Consider the following 23,149-nt stretch of genomic DNA (forward strand, 5'->3'; position numbering starts at 1 on the left):
AATGGAAAGATTTCTGCCTCTTTTTGTATTTTGGACCCACTTCAAGTTTTGGTTTATAAATACTGCTGCAAATAACTGACCAACATATGCAAGGGGTAAAGAGGCGTTATGCTGGATTCAAACAAATTTGTTCAGGCCAATTCTTCATGCCATTTTTCGGCCCATTATTCACAATTGAATTTGAAATCATGTATAAAATGTGTATTTTGGCTTTTAATCTTATGTTTATGACAATGGCCCACGTATTAACGCCCATGGGACAGAATTTTCCCATATGGATACATACTGTACTACATGTTGCCGTACGACCATCAGTATTTTTTATTGAAGTACATGACATAGAATTTTGTAATGTAGAAAGCAGTAACATGCAAAGCCATCAAACAAATATTGCAAGTATGACTTTCAGAGGAATAGTATAGTCTCTGTGGACAGAAAAACAAAAATTAAATATTTTTTTATATAATCTGTTTTTGGCAGTCTGTTTATAAATACTATGTATATATTGAAACAATGTCTACAATAGACACAACTTACTTTACTTTCTATCATGCTAGTGTTTTATCCCCAGTGCCAGCCTTTTTTAACCCAAGTTCTAACAAATGATCTTGCACATAGACTTGCACCCTTTTTACAGAGCAAACACTGACAGCTAGTGTAAAGAATGCAGGCACTAATCAGCACTGCCTTATGCAGATGAAGGGAGGAGAGTGGGCGCTAGGACCCTGCAGCCGGTAACTTTAGTGCCCTGCACCCTCCAGTCTTATCACAAAGCAGTGAACAGTCCGGTGTGAGTGAGTGCTCTGCACAGAGTGTGTGAGTGAGTGCACTGCACAGAGTGTGAGGGTGTACAAGGACTCCTCCAAGATCCCCTGACCTTACACATTGGAGATGATTCTCAGGTAAGGAGCTGCAACCCCTGTATAATTGTATCAGAGCCTACTGCTGTATTACCTGTACTCCTAAAAGTTACATTGTATGTTTCATACATGGATGTAGAATTCAGGTGTGATGTACCTAGAACCGGTACTAGTGCCTACCATGACTGTGCCCCCTGCCTGGCATCTAGAAACTCATATACAACATTGTGTTTCTGTGCACCTATTGTTGAGATTCCTTTGTATGAACTTTTTCACTGCCATGCCCCATGTTCTGTGTCTTGTATCCCTAGTTCCTTCTTAACGTGATACTGATAAGCGGCATGAGGTTATGTTGTGGCCCTTTACATGTCACAATTGTTTAAGACATTTTCTTCTTGCAGGTGTAAGGAGTTTTTGCTCCTCTATGCTTCATATCTTGCCATCCTGGTCTCATGCCAAGACAAAGGTAAGGAGAGCCTTAGTCCACATTTCAGGCTTGAGAACAACTCTTCATTCACTGGTTACTTTTTTTTTTTTTTTCCTGCTTTTGAATGTCTTGTGAAGGAAAGTACATTGAAACTTCAAGGAGTTATTTAAGGATTAGGGGAGGTGATGGTGTGGGGCATTGAAAGAAGAAGTGGGGGTGGGGTGGGGTGACACTCATGTGATGCCCTTTTGCTGTGTTCTCTTGCTGCTACACTCACAACTTCACCTGTTTAGTTGGTTGTGTTATTCTTATATGGATACACACAAGTTCAACATACTTGCAAGTTGAATAAGTGTTATAGTTTAATAGACTTGCATGTATGTTCTGTATTTTATGACTAGTTTTGTGTTCACCACTTGTTGGGTGGGTGACAATGACAAATAGACGTCACCCGGTGAATTTCATGAGTTACTTTGCTGATGTATAAAATCTGTTATTTTAGAGTGATGTAGTGGGTTCATTTATATCATTTCAGTTTTGAAATATTGTACCAGCTACTTTTATGTGGATCCGAGCTTGATAAATTGAATCCTTTCCAGCTCTATCCCTGAACTCTATGATGACGCTGAGTCTATCCGTGACTGCTGACGTATTTTGTTAAAGTAGGCGCTAATAAACCATCTATAAACATCATTTTGCATGTTTGGAACATGCTTATTCTTGCTACTAAGATGCATTGAACTTGATATATCATTGGCACATTCATAGCCAAGATCCAAGCTTGTGAAAGGCCCTGTGTAGACAGATTAGATTACTTGCTTTTTCTTTTATTATATTCATGAGCAGTAATGGAAGATTAAACAGTAATATCCAGCCATGGGCAATTTGTTTTAATCTTGCTACGATTTATAGAGTACTATTCTAACAAGGTTTGTGATATGCTGTTCATACACACTGTGCTACAGCAACCAGTAGGGAACAATTTGATGGAAAATCAGTGCGGAATTCAATATTTTGGAAAAAAATGAACTAAAAAATCACTGCAATGTTTATTAGTCCGATATGAACTAGGTACTCAACCCAAAAATTTAATGGTTCTCCTACGATAAAATGGATATTGACCATACTAAGTCTAAAAAGTACAGTACATGGAATGAATTTAAGTCTCACTAGGTTTACCATATACATTATCTTTATAATCTGAGCAATATGTGGCACTTTTCTATTTAATTGTATGTTTGCAGCATGATGACAGCATGTACTTCACAGTCTATAAGCTTTCCCATCATACCATATCCTTACATTTCAGATGTCTATAGAAAAAAATCCCAATAGCCAAGGTGCCAGGAAATTTGCTGGTGCGCTATGTTTTTAGTTGGCTTCTATTTAGATCTACGGAAATTCAAATTTTCCATAGAAAAAGGAAACCGGCTCCTAGTGCGATCCTACTTGGCACCTAAAGTCTGTTACCTGTCCTTGCCATAGAGATTACATTTTTTTGGGTGAACCCTGCTGTTTCAAAGTGATCCACTAACGATAAATATCTGTCAGACTTGATGCTGCTGACTTCCATATTGGAAAACAAGGATCTCATAACTTTGTTTCTCCTAGAGATAAGAGGTCTCTAGCAGCAATTTAATAGCATGGATATTTGGCCGAGCTGAGTGTATGTTAATCGGCCGAATGCTTACCCCATACCTATGCCCACCTATATATCTTTACATCACCTGAAATCATGAAGAGTATTCTATATTTTTCAACCAAATAATTAGTGATAGAACCAGTCAAGGCAGTGTCATGTTACTGGATTATTCTCTATGGCAGAAGAAAAGGTATTCAGGTTATGTATGAGGGATGATCAGATTGTCCCAGTGCCTGTGATTTAATGTTTTTTTGCAGAACAGGGTATTTTCAGAAGGACTTAGTTGGCTTGTAAACGAAAGAATCCATGTAGGGTCTAGTTTACGTTTTTTATAGTTTACCAAGTAAGTGTTTTTTTTATCCCATACTAATATATACAGTGGTCCCGAAGTTTTTGTTAATTGAAAATATTGTAAGAAAAAAATTAGAATTAAAGACTAGAGGGCAGATAACTAACTCAAAGCAAGTCCTTTCATATAAAGGCTGGAGAGAGCTGCTGGTAGCTGTAAATCACTTTCTCAGGGACGTGTACCACACAAATAACATGGAACCACCCTCAACTGGTGCCCAAAGTAGCAACTCATCCTGGCATGTGTAGATAGCTGTACAAAAAATGTAGTACTGTACCGTACTATATACAGGTATTTTACCAGTGAAATCTTAATGCTGATTGGCTGCATTTTCATCTAATCGCATGTGCCGCAGAAAGCCAGTGTCTGTGGCATTGTATGTTGAATGTGGTTTTAAGTTACAATGGCTCAAAAAAAACATTATATGTTGAAAATATTGTAAGTTGAACTTATTGTAACTTAAGGGGCCATAGTTACATAGTAAGGTTGAAGAAAGACATATGTCCATCAAGTTTAACCAAGGGAAGGAATGGGACAAATTATAGAACTTTGTTTTATCCTTATTGATCCAAAGGAAGGTTTTAAAAAAAACAAAAAAAAAATTTAAAAAATAAATATAAAAATGTATTATGCTATTTTACATTGCATGGCTATGTTTAGCATTTTAAACTTTTTTAGAAATTTGTTTAGTTAACATTTGGGTTAAAGAGGCTCTGTCACCAGATATTGCAACCCCTATCTCCTATTGCAGCAGATCGGCGCTGCAATGTAGATAAGAGTAACGTTTTTTTTTTTTTTTAAACGAGCATTTTTGGCCAAGTTATGACCATTTTTATATTTATGCAAATGAGGCTTTCTAAAGTAAAACTGGGCGTGTTTAAAGTAAAAGTACAACTGGGCGTGTATTGTGTTAGTTACATCTGGGCGTTTTTACTTCTTTTACTAGCTGGGCGTTGTGAATAGAAGTATCATCCACTTCTCTTCACAACGCCCAGCTTCTGGCAGTGCACAGACACAGCCGTGTTCTCGAGAGATCACGCTGTGTCGTCACTCACTTCCTGCCCCAGGTCCTGCATCGTGTCGGACGAGCGAGGACACATCGGCACCAGAGGCTACAGTTGATTCTGCAGCAGCATCGGCGTTTGCAGTTAAGTCGATGTAGCAGGTAAGTCGATTACCTGCAAACGCTGATGCTGCTGCAGAATCAACTGTAGCCTCTGGTGCCGATGTGTCCTCGCTTGTCCGACATGATGCAGGACCTGGGGAAGTGACGTCACAGCGTGATCTCTCGAGAACACGCTGTGTGTCTGTGCACTGCCAGTAGCTGGGTGTTAACGAAGAGAAGTGGATGATGCTGATTCGTCAGCATCATACACTCCCATTCACAACGCCCAGCTAGTAAAAGAAGTAAAAACGCCCAGTTGGACTTTAGAAAGCCTCATTTGCATAAATATAAAAATGGTCATAACTTGGCCAAAAATGCTCGTTTAAAAAAAACAAAACGTTACTCTTATCTACATTGCAGCGCCGATCTGCTGCAATAGGAGATAGGGGTTGCAAAATCTGGTGACAGAGCCTCTTTAACTTTGGCCTGGTAAGTATCAAATTATTCAACACTAACCACCAGTCAAACCATTTAAACCAGTTTGCTTTTAGATGTACATTTGTATAAGCTACAGAAGAGTTCTCCTCCTGACCTACATTAAGGGCTTGTCCACACGTAACGGAATTGCTGCAGAAATTTCCGTTACAACTAGCAGACATACCGGACCATTTCCTGCATTTTTTACTGCAGAAAACTGTGCGGATTTTTCTGCGTTTTTCACAATGTTGGGAGACAGTGACATCTCCTCTGAAAAATGCAGCAATTCAGTCCACTTTCCACAGCAGGAATTGACAGCGTGTGGATGAGAGTTGTTGAATCTCATCCACTTTGCTGCTACTGTATTCTGCTGCACATTTTCCGTCTGCAATTGCGGATGGTAAATATGCAGCACTTCCGTTACTTGCAGACAAGCTCTAATGTGGAATATTCAGAAGTCATTCAGCAGGCAAAACCTGAAGATGTCTTTTGACATTAGAGAGCTGAACAAAAGCCATTCTCCAGGTTGCCAATGTGCCAACAAATATTCTACAAGTGCCTATCTCTATGGGCATTTTCCTGTTGAAGATGTTTTTAGTGTTGGGCCACTAATACTGGAATGGGTTACTTGGTTTTAATATTGTGTCCACCTTTGTGTCATTATATGACATATCTTGAAACAAAAGTATCACCCAAGAAACTCAGTGCCTCTCCTGGGCATTGCCCTATTTTTCCTTATACCCAATTGAGATAAATAAATTATTCAGTAGTCATAAGCAAGCTGCCATTATTGTTCATGCGATAGGTAATTCAGTTCTCCTACAACTTTAAGGAAAATGTACAACACAGATTTAAATGTTAATCCTCCAAACACCACCTGGGGCCAATATGACCCTTTTTGACCCACAACGATGGTAAATTATTTGCACTACAAGTTACACATTTCGATTCTTCCTGTCCCCAAAACCTGATACCTGAAATAGGTATTTGTTACTGTAAGGGTATGTGCACACACACTAATTACGTCCGTAATTGACGGACGTATTTCGGCCGCAAGTCCCGGACCGAACTCAGTGCAGGGAGCCGGGCTCCTAGCATCATAGTTATGTACGATGCTAGGAGTCCCTGCCTCTCTGCAGGACAACTGTCCCGTACTGTAATCATGTTTTCAGTACGGGACAGTAGTTCCACGGAGAGGCAGGGGCTCCTAGCATCGTACATAACTATGATGCTAGGAGCCCGGCTCCCTGCACTGTGTTCGGTCCGGGACTTGCGGCCGAAATACGTCCGTCAATTATGGACGTAATTAGTGTGTGTGCACATAGCCTTATAGTTACATCATTGCTATATGCACCTGAACATTTGCCATTATTTAGAGAAAGGTAATCATTGCTATTTATGTACCAGGCTTGTAGGACGGATTATTGATTTTAATAAGATCTTTACATAACCAACATAAAACAATTGATTGGTTGAAATGTACCTATAAAATGGTTGAATGGAGACAAAATTAGTACGAAATGAGCAAAGGATTTGGAGTAGGATACTTGGATGATTGTTTATGAGTTAGCAGTGGATTTAGGGCATATAGAAAGAGCAGACAACTGTAGCGGTTTGTCACCAAATAAGCGGTCTGGCAGGAAAGGTAAAATGTTCTGTTTAATTCACACTAAGGAGGCCAAGCTTCAGCTTAGAGTTTGCTCATCTGGAGTATTTTGCCGCTGTGCGATCTTTTCTTCCCTGATGGATTTCATTCTATGTTTACTGCAAAATACTTTTTATGTGTTAAATAATGAAGCCAGAGACAGGATAGACCGCACATGGGGAAATATGTGGTGGCATGGTTTTTGACTTTAGGTTTGTCTCAATGCATGTTGTTTTACAGTAGATGTGAATCCTTAAGTTATTGTAGCATGAGGGGTTAAAACCAGTAAATGACTTGCGTTAAAGTGCATACAGTAGATAAATGGAAGTTTTACAAAAATTCTGCATATAAAAACAAACATTTTATAACCCAAACCAACAAACACATTTCAAATATGGATCGATGTCTACTGCAGCATGTACTCTGTCTAGAGAGAATCAGCACCAGACCAAAGGTTAAACTACACGTTAAACAATCTCTAAAGAAAGGAATATAGAACATAATGGTCTTACATATATAGTAGGTCCATTCGATCGACTCGAAAGCCTGCCTTTATTTGAGGAAGGGGCCAAATGCACATATTCAAATATGGATGATAACATAAAGGCCTTTGATTGAAGTTGGGCAAGAACATTTAGTATAGCCAGGGTATAAATTATTACTAGGCACAATGGGCCTAGTGGGGGCAAAACAAGATACATGTCTATTTCTCTGTACCGTGTGTGCTTTAAACTTATTTTCTTATTTTCTTTCATTAATGTAGAGATCTAGTAGGATACATACTCTAACCATGATGATATACAGTTAGTAAACCATGATTAGATACATTATAGAATAGAGCATTATATTCTTCTCTGTAAAATAACTGAAAGATATATAGAGTTCTATGTATAATAATAATAATAATAATAATTAATAATAATATGTTATTAAGTGGTGTATGTATTAGGTTGCAAAATCTTGTATGACATCTGGTCTTAAGTATTACCTTTACCAGCTTAAAGAACAATAGTCACCAGTTAGAGGTATACTTGTAGGCATCAGTCTTGTTAAACCCTGAATTATGATGAATTAATTCAAGGTAGTTCTTATGTATTATGTCTTCCAGTTGTGCAGCCGTATATTAAACCCAAAGACATGAGTGTTCCCATGCCTGTACTAATCTCATAGTCATTGTCTTTGTCATGACCCTTACCATGTAATCATTTATCCCATATTTATTAGCCACGACTGCTCTGTGTGAATGGAGAGTGGAGGTAAAGACTTTCGGAAATCATTGAGTCCACACACAGATATGCTCACTTAAGAATCTCTTTTGATGTGGTTTTTCCTTTTTTTGTTAATCTGCAATTATCAAACTGGATTCCTGAGTAAGCATTCCTGGAGGAGGTACAGGCCGCGACAAGGCCCGTGGAGTGAAGAATGTGAAGAATTGTAAACCTGTCCCCTCCATACTGAAGACAGAAGTTTGGAATACAGATAATAGCATCATCTACTTGATCTGTCTTTCTTAAGTAAGGCTTTTGTAGTGTCTGTCCCGCTTCCCATTCAATGCTGGACTGACTCTTATTCGTGGCTTATTTGATGGATTCCTTGTTAGGAATCTTGGAGCCTAAAAACTGCCCGGCCTATGAGAATTTTTTTATGCACTGCTTTTTAATAGTCCACTCAAATTTACAGCTAGATGTGCACTGTGTATAGAACAGGAACCTTCCTAAAACTGGGCTCAGGCAAAACAGTAAGGCACAACCGTATTTTTCATCAGTAATTACTGACAGTAATTACTGACCCATTCATTTCTATTGGCCACGGACACCGTTCAGTATTTTTACTGATGGGTGTTCGTGCTGAAAAAATTATAGAACCTGTGCTATTCTTGTCCGTAATTACGGCAAGGACTCTCCCATAGAAGTCTATGGGATCTTCCGTAAATATGGACGGCTACGGATGTGCATCCGTATACCGCCCGTATTTAAGGAACCCTTGCTATGAAACATGCTGATGACATCATTTGCATTCTCCCTCTGTTTTTACAGATCCATATATACGGATGAAATACGGATGCCTATGGATCCGTATTTACGGACAGTATTTCGGGATAGATGAAAATACGGTCGTATACATGGGGCCTAAGTAAGATAATAGATGGCAATCGGGCATGTGGAGTAATGTCCAGCCACCGAGAGAACTTTCCTTTGAAGGCTCTTTGTATAAACATGTACTTTGGATCACCAAGCATGTATCTTAAGGTGTATTCAAGTGAGAGAGAGGAGCAACTGTATAACTCGGGCACTCTGATAAGAAATAAAAAAAAAATGCCCAAAAAAGCAGTGAGAATAAGTTTTCCCCTGAAGAAAACTGGATGGGTAAGTCTACTGCGGCCTTCGGATTCTATCAGAAATAGCCATCAGTCTATAAGAACACACAATAGTTACCACTGTAGCATCGGTTTAGAAAAGGCATGCACTTGGTTGTGGATTTTTCTTTGATTTGTACGGGGTTCTTCCATGTGCTTCCATTTAATTCTAATTTCCCAAAAAACTGGTAGGTCATTGTCTGGTTATGAACTTGTCCCTAAGATTTATGTATTGTTAGCAAAACTGGGTCATGGACTCAATAAAATAAACACACATGAAGTATATCTCTAACTAAAAACCAATTATAGGCTGATATACCCTACACTCAACCTTCTACTTGTACATCTGTGAAACCCTACAGATAAGGAGACACTCACACCACTGGCTCCCATTGTTGATGACTCGTCATGTCTTACACTGTGGTGAAGCTGAAAGATAAACAAGCCCTATGGAAGGTTAGTGCCAGCAATTGAATGGCACCTCTTCCTGACAAATTAGTTGGCTTGGCATCCGTCCATGAAGCAACATTAAACTCTCAATGCAGATAAAAGAAGTTTGTTATTAACAGTGCATAATAGGATTGCAAAAAAGTAAGCCAAAAAAGGTTAAGAACCCATAAGACAGATGAGTCACACAGAGATAGAGATCCGGTTGTATAGCTTATATTTATGGTCATTTTTGTTCTTTTGGAGATTCATGTTCCCAGGGTTTCAGGCACATTTTATTTGTTTTATTTTATTTTTAGAAGATGTTTTTCATTATTTGAAGAATTTGCCTAAATTGTCATCAAAGTAAAAAAGCAAAAACAAAATTGACACTCAAGCTCACATGACAAAATGTCCTGCAGTTATGATATATTTAGAATATATTAAATGGCCAGAGCACTCTTTGATTTGGATGTTTGCCATGTGCCGTTCAGTGACACTACAAAACTCTACCATATACAGTATGGTCATAAATATTGTCACATTTTTCAGTAAATATCTAACCCATGTTCCAACAAATCAATTCCATATCTGCCCAAACACTTATCGTACATGCTTTAAAAATTTTCTCAGTGGTAAAATATGGCGTTTAATTCAACATTGTCCAATAAAAGCAAGGGAAAAGAACAATATTTTGCCATGAAGCTGGTGATTTTCCATCGGAGAAATTGTTCATACTGAGCGACATGTCTTTTTGTATATACATCCTCTCCAGCATGTGTTCTGAATGCACAAAAAAAGATGGAACACACATCGTACCATGGGAAAGTCTGTATGTCGTTGGCCAGCTTTAGTCTTTGGGTTTCAGCTACCTCCCTATTTGAGTATGGGAATAGTATTCTAGCAAGGAGAACACAGGTTGGATATTGATTTAATATTATATTGTACCTCTAGACAAAAATTTAATATTGAGTTTTTGCCTAGTTTACAGTCAATCTGCCATCACCAAAAAACTTACCATTCAGAGTTTATTGGGTAAGCTTTACCCTACTTGTATTCTGCAGGACAGTGACTGCTAGAAGTGGTACCATTCGTCACTGGTCTTCTCTACATATACTTTGGGTCAGATTTACTAAGACTGGCGTTTCATATGCCAATCTTAGCTACCTGCTCCGCTGGAGTAAGATGCAACAGATTTATTAAGAGGCGCACGTCTCTTCATAAATCTTTTGCACGTTCCTGCTATCGTGTGGCGCATTGACATGCCCAATTGTGGTGCAACGACCGTGCCATGCATTTCCCACTGCCTCATCACACATAAAATGAAAAGTAAGCCTACTCGCCTCACCACTCCTCTTCTCCCCTTAGGGTCCTGATGCCGAGAAGCGTCAAAGCCCTATATGCGACGCAGCACTTATTGTCATTAGTGCTGTTTTGCATACAACGTCTTGCTGAGGGCACCAAGAGTGGAACGGTAATGTCAATATACTTTTTTTTAAATTATTGACTGATGTGAGGGGCAAGGTACGGTAACTGCACAGGTCTCTACCATGCAACACCCCACAGAATGAAATCTATGCCAGCTAGGAGAAGGTGTACATTTCCAAAAAATAACTTACACCAGTTTTCGGGAGTAAATTAAAGGTTGTCGAGCCGTGGTGGCCCTTTCTCCTTCTGTGAAACCACACAACCTTTTCACAAAAATGGCAAGGGCGGCGTAACTAGGCCAGAAGTCGCAATTTGCTACACAAGTTGCAAATTTTCAGGTTTTTTCCAACTTTTTTCTACGCCAGAAAACTAGCATAGAAATGTTGATAAATTCCCCCTTTAACTGACTATGGTGCATGCCAATTCCAATGTAGTAATTTCAATGTCTATAGTGCTCCATCTGTCTAACAATTATCTGAGAATGATTGAGCACATTACTCTTTAACACTTGGATCAAAACTTAGGGCCACATTGTGTTACCCTAATATTACCTAATATCTTTGCGGATGAAATGTTACAATTACTGTGCTTGTCTTATCAGCTGGGACAAATCTGTATTAAATATAATTCTTCTGTTCTTTTACTTTATTGGTCACTAACTGTTGATTTGTAGCTTTATTACAACAGAATAAATCAAATTATTAAAAATTGGCATTGAGTCATGGAATATATCCGGCTTGTTATCTTATTCCTGGTCTTTCTCACTTTTTTTTTATTAACACCGATTAAATGAATTACTTTGTAGACAATTGAGTTAAGGTGTTGCTAATAGACTGTAATTGACCATTTCTTCTGCCAAACTCTAAGGGCTTGACAACATGTCACGCAATTCTGTAGAAACTAGGAGAAGTTCTGCTGCGGAAAAAATGCACCATTTCCTGCGGTTTTAACTGCAGAAAATGGTGCGAAATTTGTGTTTTTCTCAATGCTAGGAGATGCTGACAGCAGCAATTCAGTCCACTTTCCGCAGCAGGAATTGACAAGCTGCAGTACGAAAAAATATTTCTGCAAGGAAATTTTACGCAGCGCGTGGATGCAATTTGTTAAAACTCACCCACTTTGCTGCTTCTGTATTCTGTTGCATATTTTCCGTCTGCAATTCCGGACGGAAAATTCTGCTACGTGTGGACAAGCCCTAAAGCTGGCCACACTAGAAATTTTGGACTAGATTTTACTGACTGTTGGCACCTTTTTGCAAGGAACAAACGTGATAGAAACCGACTGGAGGCAGATCTGTGTAGAAAAGTTTATCTGGCGTGTTTTGTTTTTTTTGAAACCTTACTTCTTACACGGGTCCTTTCACGCAGGCCAATGATTGGACAAACAAGCGTTCATGGGCTGATCTGCTCGTTTTTGCGTGTAATAAAATGGTCGCTGGTCAGCAGCACATCTCCCTGTGTAAACAGGGAAATTTGCTGTCGACATAATGGAAATGTATGGGGACAAGCGATCGTAGTAACAATTGCTCGCCCCCATACATGCTGATCATAGCTCCTTATGAAAGGAGTAAACGAGCGCCGAACAACGAGCTGTCTCAATGATCGGTGCTTGTTTTCACGGCCCATATCGGGCCGTGTAAGAGGATCCTCAATGTACTTTTACACAGCCCGACGTGGGCCGTGTAAACCAGCGCCGATCAACGAGACAGCTCGTTGATCGGCGCTCGCTTGCTCATTTCACAAGGAGCTAGTATGGGGACGAGCGCTTGTTACTCCGATCGCTCGTCCCCATACATTTCTATCATTTACACAGGGAGATGTGCTGCCGACAACGATAATAGTTTCAGCATTTAAAACGATGCAACGACGCTCGTTTGCCCGATAATTGGCCGGTGTAAAAGGGCCTTTACACCCTCTTTGAATAAAAAGCTGATAAATGGTTAAAACAATTCAATGAGTCATCTATTTGCTAAACTAAGAAAACAAATTCTAGCATACTTGGCAATAGGATTTCCTTTACTGATCTAATAAATGCCTGTGGGACTTGTCTAGGAAAGTATGAAGGACATTACAATTTAGCATGCAAAAAACAGACTACAATTTGCTCTTGTAGTTTCCATGACAATTACTGATGTGTAATTATGACACAATAGGGACCACACACAATGACAGGGTTGAGTGCTGAGTTCATGAGTGATTAGGGAATTTTTGATCAGTCATGTTTCAGTTATATAAAGTTTATATAATTAGGAGCTGCTGTCATATCAGTAGGTCTTCTACTTTTCTACTTTAGAAATGTTTTATTGCTGAGCTGTCTTGCTACGCATTAAATAATAAATGTAGCATACTGGAGTAGTACCGCAGTACTGACCCAAAATGACTCCTACAATTATCTTTTCATCAGGAGACCACACTAGAAGAGCATATATCAAGTTTAGGCTAAATTCCCACCACCTTTGTGGTGTACTGTTGGCACATATGCCAGGAAAATCTCCTGATGTATATACCAACGTGCCAATTGGCATATGTTTGGTCTGGATACATCAGGATCTCGCAGCCTTAACTGTTTTGACGAGAGTAGTCAACTGCACTTATCAATGTAACTGAATAAAAAAAAACATATAGAAAGATTCCAAAACTCTGAAAGGGTATGAAGAATTTTGTCACCTGTTTGGGAATTATACATACAGGCAGGCTTTCCCGGATTCTAAAACCATTTTCCTCAGCTTTAGACCAGCAATGGCGGACACGAGACCCCTGATCTCGTGGGAACCCCAGCAGTCTGAAATTAGTGACATTTTCTAAAAAGCACAGTGTAATCAACAATACTGCAGCACTTATCAAATAGGAAAGGGAGAGAATATTTACACAAAGTTAAAGGCTATGGACGCCTTTGCCCTGAAATGTTTGTATTTGCTTCCTAAATGCAAATTTAAACATCTTTCTAAATAGTCTTTATTAAAAAATATCCTAACATTTTGGTAATGTAGAGTCTGTGCAACACCTTCACCTAGCTGTTTGTCGTGCTGTTTCTGACATAGTTCTTGCAGCACACTGTTGCTAGCTGTGCCCGTTCTTTCTGCTCTCTCCCTCACTTCTTTCAGTTTTAGAGATAGCAGCAGGGAGGGAGAGGAGTTTGTACTCGAAGCATCCAAGTGATCAAGGAGGGCAGATCACACATGCCTTACGGATTCAGAGTAGATAGGTAGGAAAGCACAAAAGTGGAGGGGGTTAATCACACAAACGATGTCATTGTGTAAAGCGAGAGGAGAGTACCCATAGCAAGGGGAGGAAGGCGGATCACACACTGTCAGCATCAGTGTCTGTCAGCAGGAAAGAAGAGATCCCTCATGGGCTGTAGAAGGAGAAAGCAGTATATCGATGAAGCTGTGCCGATACGTGAGAGCTAGTAAAGACAGTAGTATCCTGCACACAGACCTCACATCTACCATGTATTACTGGGATATGCCCACATGAGAAAAGTATGAAACTAGGAACAGGTTGGAAACTGCACATCAGGGGGTATAAAATAAATGGAGATTGTATTTTTAAACTTAGTCCAACTTTTTTACCTCCAGGTAACTACTAACATGTCAAAATCTTTTTTTTTTCTATTTGAAAGTTGTCCATAGCCCTTAAATTGTAAGAGCCTATGAAGCCGCGGCCAGTGTGTTGTAATTTGTTGTAAAATGCTGCACAATTTATTGGCCTTATATAAAGGAAGAAAAATAAATCACATAGGAACAGTTTTATTCTTATTAGTTATTTTTTCTATTCTTGTAAGCTCAAGAAGGTCTCTGAAAATTCTGCCCATCCTGCCCCCCTTTTCCCAAATCCCCATGCCTTATCTTTATTAGTTTCCTGATAACTACCTTGCAGGACGAAAAATCTTGATTGACATTTGATCCCAATAAAAAGGCTTGTAGAAATTCTAACTTTGTTAAAAGGTCAGTAATAGCAGAGTATAGAGATTTCATACATACACATGGGAGTAAAGCCACTGTTACACTGGCCGATTTTGGCCGGTGCAGTGATAGCCAATCAACAAGACATCGTTGATCGGCGCTCATTTGCTACTGTCACAAGGAGCTATGGATGGGGATGAGCCCATACATTATTATCATGTTGGCAGCACGTTTCCCTGTTTACACAGGGAGTTGTGCTGCCGACAACTATAAAATGTTACTTTTTTAAAACTATACGATCAGCAGATAAACGAGCGTTTGCTCGTTCATCTGCTGATCGCTGCCCTGTTTACACAGGGCAATTCTCGGCAACGAGCGTTTTATGAATGCTTGTCTGCCTGACAATCGCCCAATGTAAAACCCCCTTAAAGGTCCTCTTACAGGGCCTGACGTTGGCCGTGTAAACGAGCGCCGATCAACGAGACAGCTCGTCGATCGGCGCTCGTTTGCTCCTTTCACACTTTCACAAGGAGCTAGTATGGTGACAAGCGCTCGTTACTGCAATCGCTCATCCCCATACATTATCATGTCGGCAGCACGTATACACAGGGAAATGTCCTGCCAACAACGATAATATTTTAGGCAGCTTAAACGATACGATCAGCAGATGAACGAGCGATTGCTCGTTTATCTGCTGATCGCTGCCCTGTTTACACTGGGCAATTATCGGCAACGAGCGTTCTACGAATGAGCATTTGCCCAATAATTGGCCCATGTAAAAGGGCCTTAATAGTACACCAGTATTTATTGAAATTAGTTTTTTTAGTGTTTAGTTTTAGTTGAAGTCCTGTACATCTGATTGGGATAATTTAACTGTTGTCCTATTAAGTGGCAGATGATTATTAAATGTAAAGAGCAAAAAGACTTCTTCAGATCTTAAAGGGAATCTGTCAGCCGTTTTGAGCTCTCAAAACTGCTGACAGCGCTATATTTAGGGTTGGGAGTGTAGCATAAATATATCGGTGGTGTCGGTCATGCAAACTGCAAGTTCGACATTTTAATAGCCCCGGCACCGCGATTACAAGTGCCATGAAGGTGGCCCCTTGATGTTCAAGTGCTTCTGACTCTCCTCACTTAATGCTGCCAGTGCCTCCCCTCTGCTCCGAGTGACAGTTCTAACATCCAATCTGGAGACTGCTAGAGCAATTACTCAGAGCGGAGAGGCTGGCAATGATCAGTGAGGAGATCCAGGGGCAATAAAACATTCATTTTTTGGTCAAGCTATTTTTTATGACCGACACCACCAATATAGTTGCGCTACATTTCCCACCCTGTCAGCTGTTTTGGGGATTAAAAATTACTGACATATTCCCTTTAAGACAATTATCTGCTTCAGGTTTTTGCTGTCTGCTTGAGAAGTAAACCTGTAGATAGTTCTTCTGCATTGTACACCATACGTTTCCAATGATGGGTAAAAAAAAAAAATCCTAGCTGGTCTCTAAAAGCAGAAATTGGATAAAATGTATAAATAAATATCCTCTGTTGCCTAGTAAAAACAGTACTTGACCTCTCCACGGGGCTCCAGATATTAATGTAGTACATATTTTCCCAACCTCATGTTCTCAAAGAATTTGAAAGCATAAACCCTGGTCAAGAGAGAAAGTACTGTTCTGTATTCTTCAAGCAGTAGATGTCCCAAAGCTGAAACTCTTTGTGTTTGCTTGATGGAGTATTAAAAATTATTTCTTAAAATTCTCATTATAAGCCACATGACTTGTGCTATTGCATACAGAACAGAAAGTTTTACTTCTTTCTCATCTAGGCTGAACTTGCAGAAATTAATACTATCATCTAATCTAAACACTCGTGATTTAGGTTCAGTGCTTGGATTGAGCATCCTAAAGGGGTTTTCCAATCGGGGACATTTGTCATATCCACAGGATATGTCATAAATGTCAGGTAGATACGGGTCCCATGTCTGAGACCCACACCTATCTCTAGAACGGGGTCCCCTAAACCCCATTCTACCTTTTTCTGCTCCCGCTGCCTCCTGGCCACTTCCTGACTATATGGCCGGGAGATACGAAAACAGCGTAGCTCACTGAGCTATGCTGTTTCCCTAACTCTTATAGTAGTGAATGGCAATTATGGAAGCGGCGTAGCTCAGCGAATTTTCTTTTTCATGGTCAGACATCACACGATTCAGCTGCAACACAGAGCGGTAGAACGGGGTTTTGGGGGCCCCGTTCTAGAGAGATACCTCCAGGACCCGCATCTATCTGACATTTATGACGTATTCTGTGGATATGTCATAAATGTCCCTGATTGGAAAACACCTTTAGTTTCTTCAAGAAGCAAAGTGGTCAGTCGCAGCCAGCATATAATTATAAGTAGACAATTCACTGACATGGCCAGCGAGACATCTTTATGTGTGCTAATGGCAAGATATCTTCGCTCTGAAGAGGTGTATGATAAGTGAATGCCTTCCTTTTATTTCTTTGTCATGTATTCCATTTTGTTTTATAGAGATTTGAAGTTGGAGGAACATACTTGTTTGACATTGTGAGCTTCTGATTTTTGGAAGTGCTTGTTAACCACCATCTGCGTGGCTTTATTCTTCCCCAACCTATAGATTGTCCTATAAAATCTGAATGTCTACAGCCGGCATTAGCATGATATGAAGATGACAAACACAAGTCAAGGATTTTCAATTACTATGATGTTGTAATTACAGTCATTTCCTCAGATTCTTGTTCGGCAGGAAGGTTGTACTTTCAGACCAATAACTCAATATGATTATAATATTGAGATGTTTTCCTCTGAAGTCTATATGGAAGTAGGCATTGGTAAGTTAGATTCTACTCCAGCCCAGGTATGATCAGAATGGTCATAATGACAAACGTCTGATAAATGGAGTAATGGTAAACTTCAGTATGGTCCTTCTCAATAGTATGGCACTTTTAGAAAGTGGGGGTATGGTAAATTTTGTGCAAATCTGTTCATCTCTTCCATGGTGTCCTGGAACCTTCACAATTAAAAAAGTAAGTCAAGTTTCAGGGATGGCACTCTAGGTGTTAAATTTCCATTCTTCATAAATGAATAAATGTTTTTTTGTGGGAATCGTCAAATCTGTTCTGATGTCAAAGAAAGCTGAACCAGAATAATCCTTTGTTCCTCACAATATGCAGGAACTTCTCTAAGGCTACCATAGATTTAGTTACTGATCTCTTTAAAGACAAAGATAAGCTGAAATTTACTTCTGTTGTGGCCGGTAGCCTTCTCTTTCTTGAGGACACCCTTGAAAAGGTCCAGCAATTGTTGGAATGCTACTTATTTAAATTCAGTGTTTTGGATAGGAAGCTTTCTCAGCGGGGACACAATAAATACAAATCTTTTTGTGTTTCTTTTGTGGTAATACAATATTGTACATAGAACCTATATTTCTCCCAAGCTTAATGTGTGTTTATGCAAGTTTTCAACAATTTCTAGTGTACATCATAGCTCCACTTTATTCCATATGCTTTCAATTTGGTTCATTCTCGAAGGGATTGTATCATCAGAAAAAGACCTATTGTTTAAATGAAGTTTTTATGTTAAACATATTTTTAAAGAATATTTATTTTTATTTTCTATGTCTATCATTATTTATGTTTTCAAACATTCTGACATTTTGCCGTTTTCACTGTGGCGACTGAGCCTCATAATAGACTGACACTTCCTGTTCTGTAGAGATCACTTCTCAGCAGTCATCTCATTTTATTCACAGGCAGGATTACCATGAAAGGTAACACTTATATATATACTGTAGATAACAGTGTCACTCCATTCACAAAAAATGATGGTCACAGCTCATCTCCTCCCTCTCCCTGCACAATGACCTCTACACAGGTCACATGCATGCCTAGAAAAATCTCACAGAAAAGTCAATCAACATCTCCAGTCTACAGGTACCTATGTCTATGCTCTAAAGAATACTTCTAAATGCTGCTAACAGAATCTCAGGCAAGATGGCCGCCCCCATAATCGTGAAAATAGAATAAAACAAATCTATAATAAAAAGTGAAAATAAAAATAGGCAGTATGATCAGCATGGTCACATCCATATGAATAGTGCTGCTGGTTGGTGGCGGTCAGACCCCCACTGATCGTACATTGATGGCGGCCTAGCCTAAGGATAGGCCAATAATTAATATTTCTAGACAAATAATAGAAATACAGGTTTTTTTTCTTCAGATTATCGTTTTAGTTATTCTTCTATATTTTGCGTATTATAAACCTTTCATGTGCGTGTATATATGGATAGAGATGGATAAATGCTTAAGGATTACCTAATTTGTATGATATATTTCTTCTTGTAATGGAAAACTTGAGTCCGTAGCAAGCCAATTCAATAAGGCTCCTTTCTAAGGATTACAATCTGCTCATTCTAGTCTTCGTTCGTGTCTGAGTCATTTATCTGTGGTGAGTGAGAGTTAAATAAAATTCTAAGGGTTCATCTATCCCAATAAGCACCAAAGTGCTTATAATCTTCATTCAGTTCCCTCTACATGATGGAAAAGGCTGACATTGTCCTTGCAATGAATGGTTCCTTTGTTTATTTGGTTGCTGGGTAAATCACAAATCTGTCTGGTCTCTCTCACAAAAGTTATATTAAAGCAGGTGAAATGACCCTACTGGTTGTACTCCGTTCTATTACAACAGATTTCAGTCCTTGGGAAAGAGGCTAGAGGTCAGGACTATGGTTATAAATGGCATGAAATATATGTGAAAATAATTCCGGCAGAGGCTACAACGTACCATTGTTGTGTAACTCAGCTGAAAGTGAAGCTTCAGCTATGAAGTTACTTTAAAGAATTTGTTGGGGTTCTCCGTCTAATTTTTTGTAATGCTAATTTTATCCTCCGTAGAATTTCAACAACAACCTGCAGAGTTGGGGGAATTTTTGCTTGAATTCCGTTAATGGACAGTGCTCGCCCACCATTGACAGTGTGATTCTGCATTTAATTATTTCCCATTATTTTGTATTGGAATGTGCTGCATGGATTTAAAGCAGTGTATCTGCATGTAACCTTAGCCAAAACTTCTCCATCACAAATATAAGAGCAAGACTATATTGTTTCAATGCGTATGTATGAATTGGCATGTTGCGATTTATTGCCAATAGAAAAACTTCCTAAAGTCGAATGTAACACTTGCCTAAAAAATTGTTGGCTGGGTTTGAGTCAGCTTTGTCAGTGTCCATGTCTTCTCCCCATTGAGGGGTATTGAAGGATTTTACATTGCTATGAGATCAAAATAGTTTCAGAAGGTGGTTGGGAAAAGGCCAATTTTCATGAAGCAATTGCTTATTATATGGCCTGTGATATAAAGCAATAATTGTTGTAATTCATTAATTTCCGTGTTATCGTAACAATTATTTCCTAAAGATCAACAATAAGCAATAAAATTATTATTTATCCGTGATCAAAATTGATTACATTTACAATACATATTACGATCAAACTTGCGTTCGAGATGGTGGCGTATCTACGATGATTGTAATGGAAATGTCCATCAGATACAAGTCACTGATCGTTCATTAATTGTTTGGAAATTTTTCCAGACAGACCCCTTTAAAGAGCATCTATAAGATGCTCATAGTATTGTTCTTCTGCCTAATTCAAAGGCAGGCACAATATGCTAATTGCAGCCCCTCCTGCCTGATTGGCTAAGAGACATCACATGGTTGTGGCCATGAAACGTGGTGCCTCCCAGCCAATCAGGCTGAGATTTCCGTAATTAGTATACAGTGCAAACCTCTGAATGTCGCCCCACATCATTTATTAAATGATAATGTATTCACTTTAAGACATTGAATGAACAGAACGATAAACTTCTATCTTTGTATGGGAGGTCATTGAAATAAATTTGTCATTCAGAGGATCACTCTATTTACACAAAGCGATTACTGTTGGATTTTTTATATTGAATATTTCCATATTGGGTACATCATTTATTTCTCTTTTTTTCAAACAGCAGGAATGTTTAAAGATACGGAAATCAGTCTTAGTTATATTTACTCAGTGTAAGAGAACAAACATGTTTTCAAGGTTTCTGTGTCATAGAAGTTCTGCAGCTGCGATAAGGACTCAGTGGGGACGTACATCGCCTTGTCATTCCATCCTCAGGAAAATATTGTTTTGTTTCCTCTCTTTCTTCTCATCTAGAAATAATATATGAAGTAACGCTGATTTCATTAGTCCTGTAATATTCATATCCATGGATTAACAAAACAGTTTATGCCCTTTGTACTCATTCCTTATCCATTGGTGAGCAAAAACCTACCCCTGCAGCTGCGGTAACAGATCTGCACTTGGGAACCAAATTGTTAGAGGGGCTTTATTACCTTTCAGCAACTAGCACTGGATCTGAAAATTGCCAAGACTATATAATGTATTTGCTATACCAATATAGACCCCGGCTTAAGATCTTAGGGACCACTGTTATATAGACTCTCTGGGTTTGCTTCCATGCAAACATCTTTACAGCAGAATCTATATTACAGTAAATGCATTACAAACTTTTTTACAATTTAAGCGCACAGATAACTGGTGATATTGTCCTTGCAGGTCAGCCTGAACGCTAATGCTAGCCATAGACATAGGATAACTGATCGTTCTGCTGAGGGTTATTTTCCCCCAAAACAGGCATGTTATTTCAGTGTAGAAAGAGAGATAAGCAGCTCTAAAAAAAAAAACACTCTGGCACCACTTAAATTGGGAAAACTTGTATAGGTTCAAATCTGAATCCTATTTTGTTGGACATTCTGGCTGTCACTAGACCTATGTAATTGTTGGTGAATTCTGAATTGTAGGGGCACAAGGACAAAAACACACGTCTATGGGCAGCTTTATAATAGGACAGCGGTCTAACCTGCCATATGGCCAATGCACAATATCACAAACTGTTGACCGTTGGTACCATACATAGACGTAGGGGAAAAGTGATCGGAGTTCACATTGAGTATAACCGTATGTAGTTGACTACAGTATTGATTCCCGCCGAAAAAACAGAAGCCTTATGGAACGGAGTCAAAAGGAAACCATTAGCAATGGAAGTGTTACCATCGAAATCAAGGGTAATGCAAACGGAAAGCTGTGGTTTCTGCTTGGTTTCCATTTATGGGTTCCCCTGGCGGAAAGGTCAGACGGAACCCATGAACGGAACCACGACGCAGATGTGAACGAAGCCTTAGCTGGCTGAGACAACTCCTTGTTAAATGCAATGCTGAGGTAATCGAGGGTGGCTTTTGATCAGGATACCCCTTTATTACCTACAGCCAAGCGCTGTTGTTATTGAAATGCTTTGTTACTGCAAGCGGGCTCAGATGTTTCTGTTATTCCCATAGGAATCAATGGAGAGAACCAGGGCCACCTCCATTGATTCTCTGCCTCACTACGCAGGTGGCGACCACCTCACCAATAGAGTAGAGGTTTCGAGTAACCCCCGTTTTGGAAATAAGTGCCGTTACCAGAGCTGGAACGCGCATCTATCAGACATTTATGGCCTATCCCGTGGATATGCCATAAATCTCTTGGATGAGAATAACCCTTTAATGAATGATCGTTGCTCCTAGCACAATATTCCTCTTTAAAGTGAATGCCAGCCTGGCATAGAAAATATAACCGGTGATTCATTCTCTCCTAGTAGGTTTCTTAGGCAATGGTACTGCCAGATAACAAATAGCATTTTATTCTTGATCAGCTTGACGTGGGAGCGGAGAAGGAATTCTTGTTAACTTTGTTGTTTAATAAAACTGCTGAGGTAAGCATTGGCTGATTCCTGTTCATATTATACAGCTGTAAGTGCTGACATGTTACAACTGGTTCCTTAGCAGCAAAGAGACATTTGAGTATACGCACCATGTATATATTGTGGGTCATGGCGATGACTTTGTCATATCAGTTGATTACTGGCGTTCTTAATGAGGACTCGTCATCTCTCCTGACATGTCTGTTTTAGTAAATACTTGTATTCCCCATGAGATAACAATTCTGGAAAATCTTTTCTTAGAACTCAGTGTTGTGTTGTTCCTCCTGGAAATGTATGAATAAATTGAAAACTGGATGAAACCATTCCCCTTGTTAATAGGGTATGTCCCTACACAGTCTGCCATTGTCCAATCACTGACAGTATCAGACTGTGTAGGGACACATTCTATTTACAAGGGGAATGATAATGCTCAGCAATCAATTTATTTATACATTCCTAGGAGGAATAACAGAGGAATGGAAAAATGCAGCAGTCTAAGAAAATGTGCTCCAGAATTGATAGTTTTTGAGGAATACAAGTTTTTACTACAGGAATGTATTCCTCATTTTTTTTTTATATGTTCATATTATAGTTCACCAAATATGTTAAGCTGACCCTACATGTGTTAATTTGACCCCTGATCCAATAAGCATTACAATATTTTCCATAGGGAAACACTGAAGTTGTGTCTTGATAATTCTTCAATATTTTCAGTGACTTGCTTGTTGGCATGTAGCAA

The 23,149-nt window shown here is 39.2% G+C and overlaps 1 protein-coding gene across 1 annotated transcript in view; it reads left to right on the forward strand.

Annotated features, from left to right (window-relative positions):
• Nucleotides 1-749: 749 nt before the first annotated feature.
• Nucleotides 750-23,149, forward strand: part of COL18A1 (collagen type XVIII alpha 1 chain) — a 141,543-nt gene continuing 119,143 nt past the window's right edge. Inside the window, exons 1-2 of the mRNA XM_075829549.1 lie at nt 750-902; nt 1,262-1,326. Coding sequence (XP_075685664.1) covers nt 892-902; nt 1,262-1,326 — 76 coding nt within the window. The 5' untranslated portion in view covers nt 750-891. The remainder of the gene's footprint in view (nt 903-1,261; nt 1,327-23,149) is intronic.

Source organism: Rhinoderma darwinii, chromosome 6 (assembly GCF_050947455.1).
Source record: "Rhinoderma darwinii isolate aRhiDar2 chromosome 6, aRhiDar2.hap1, whole genome shotgun sequence".
Lineage (NCBI taxonomy): Eukaryota > Metazoa > Chordata > Amphibia > Anura > Rhinodermatidae > Rhinoderma > Rhinoderma darwinii.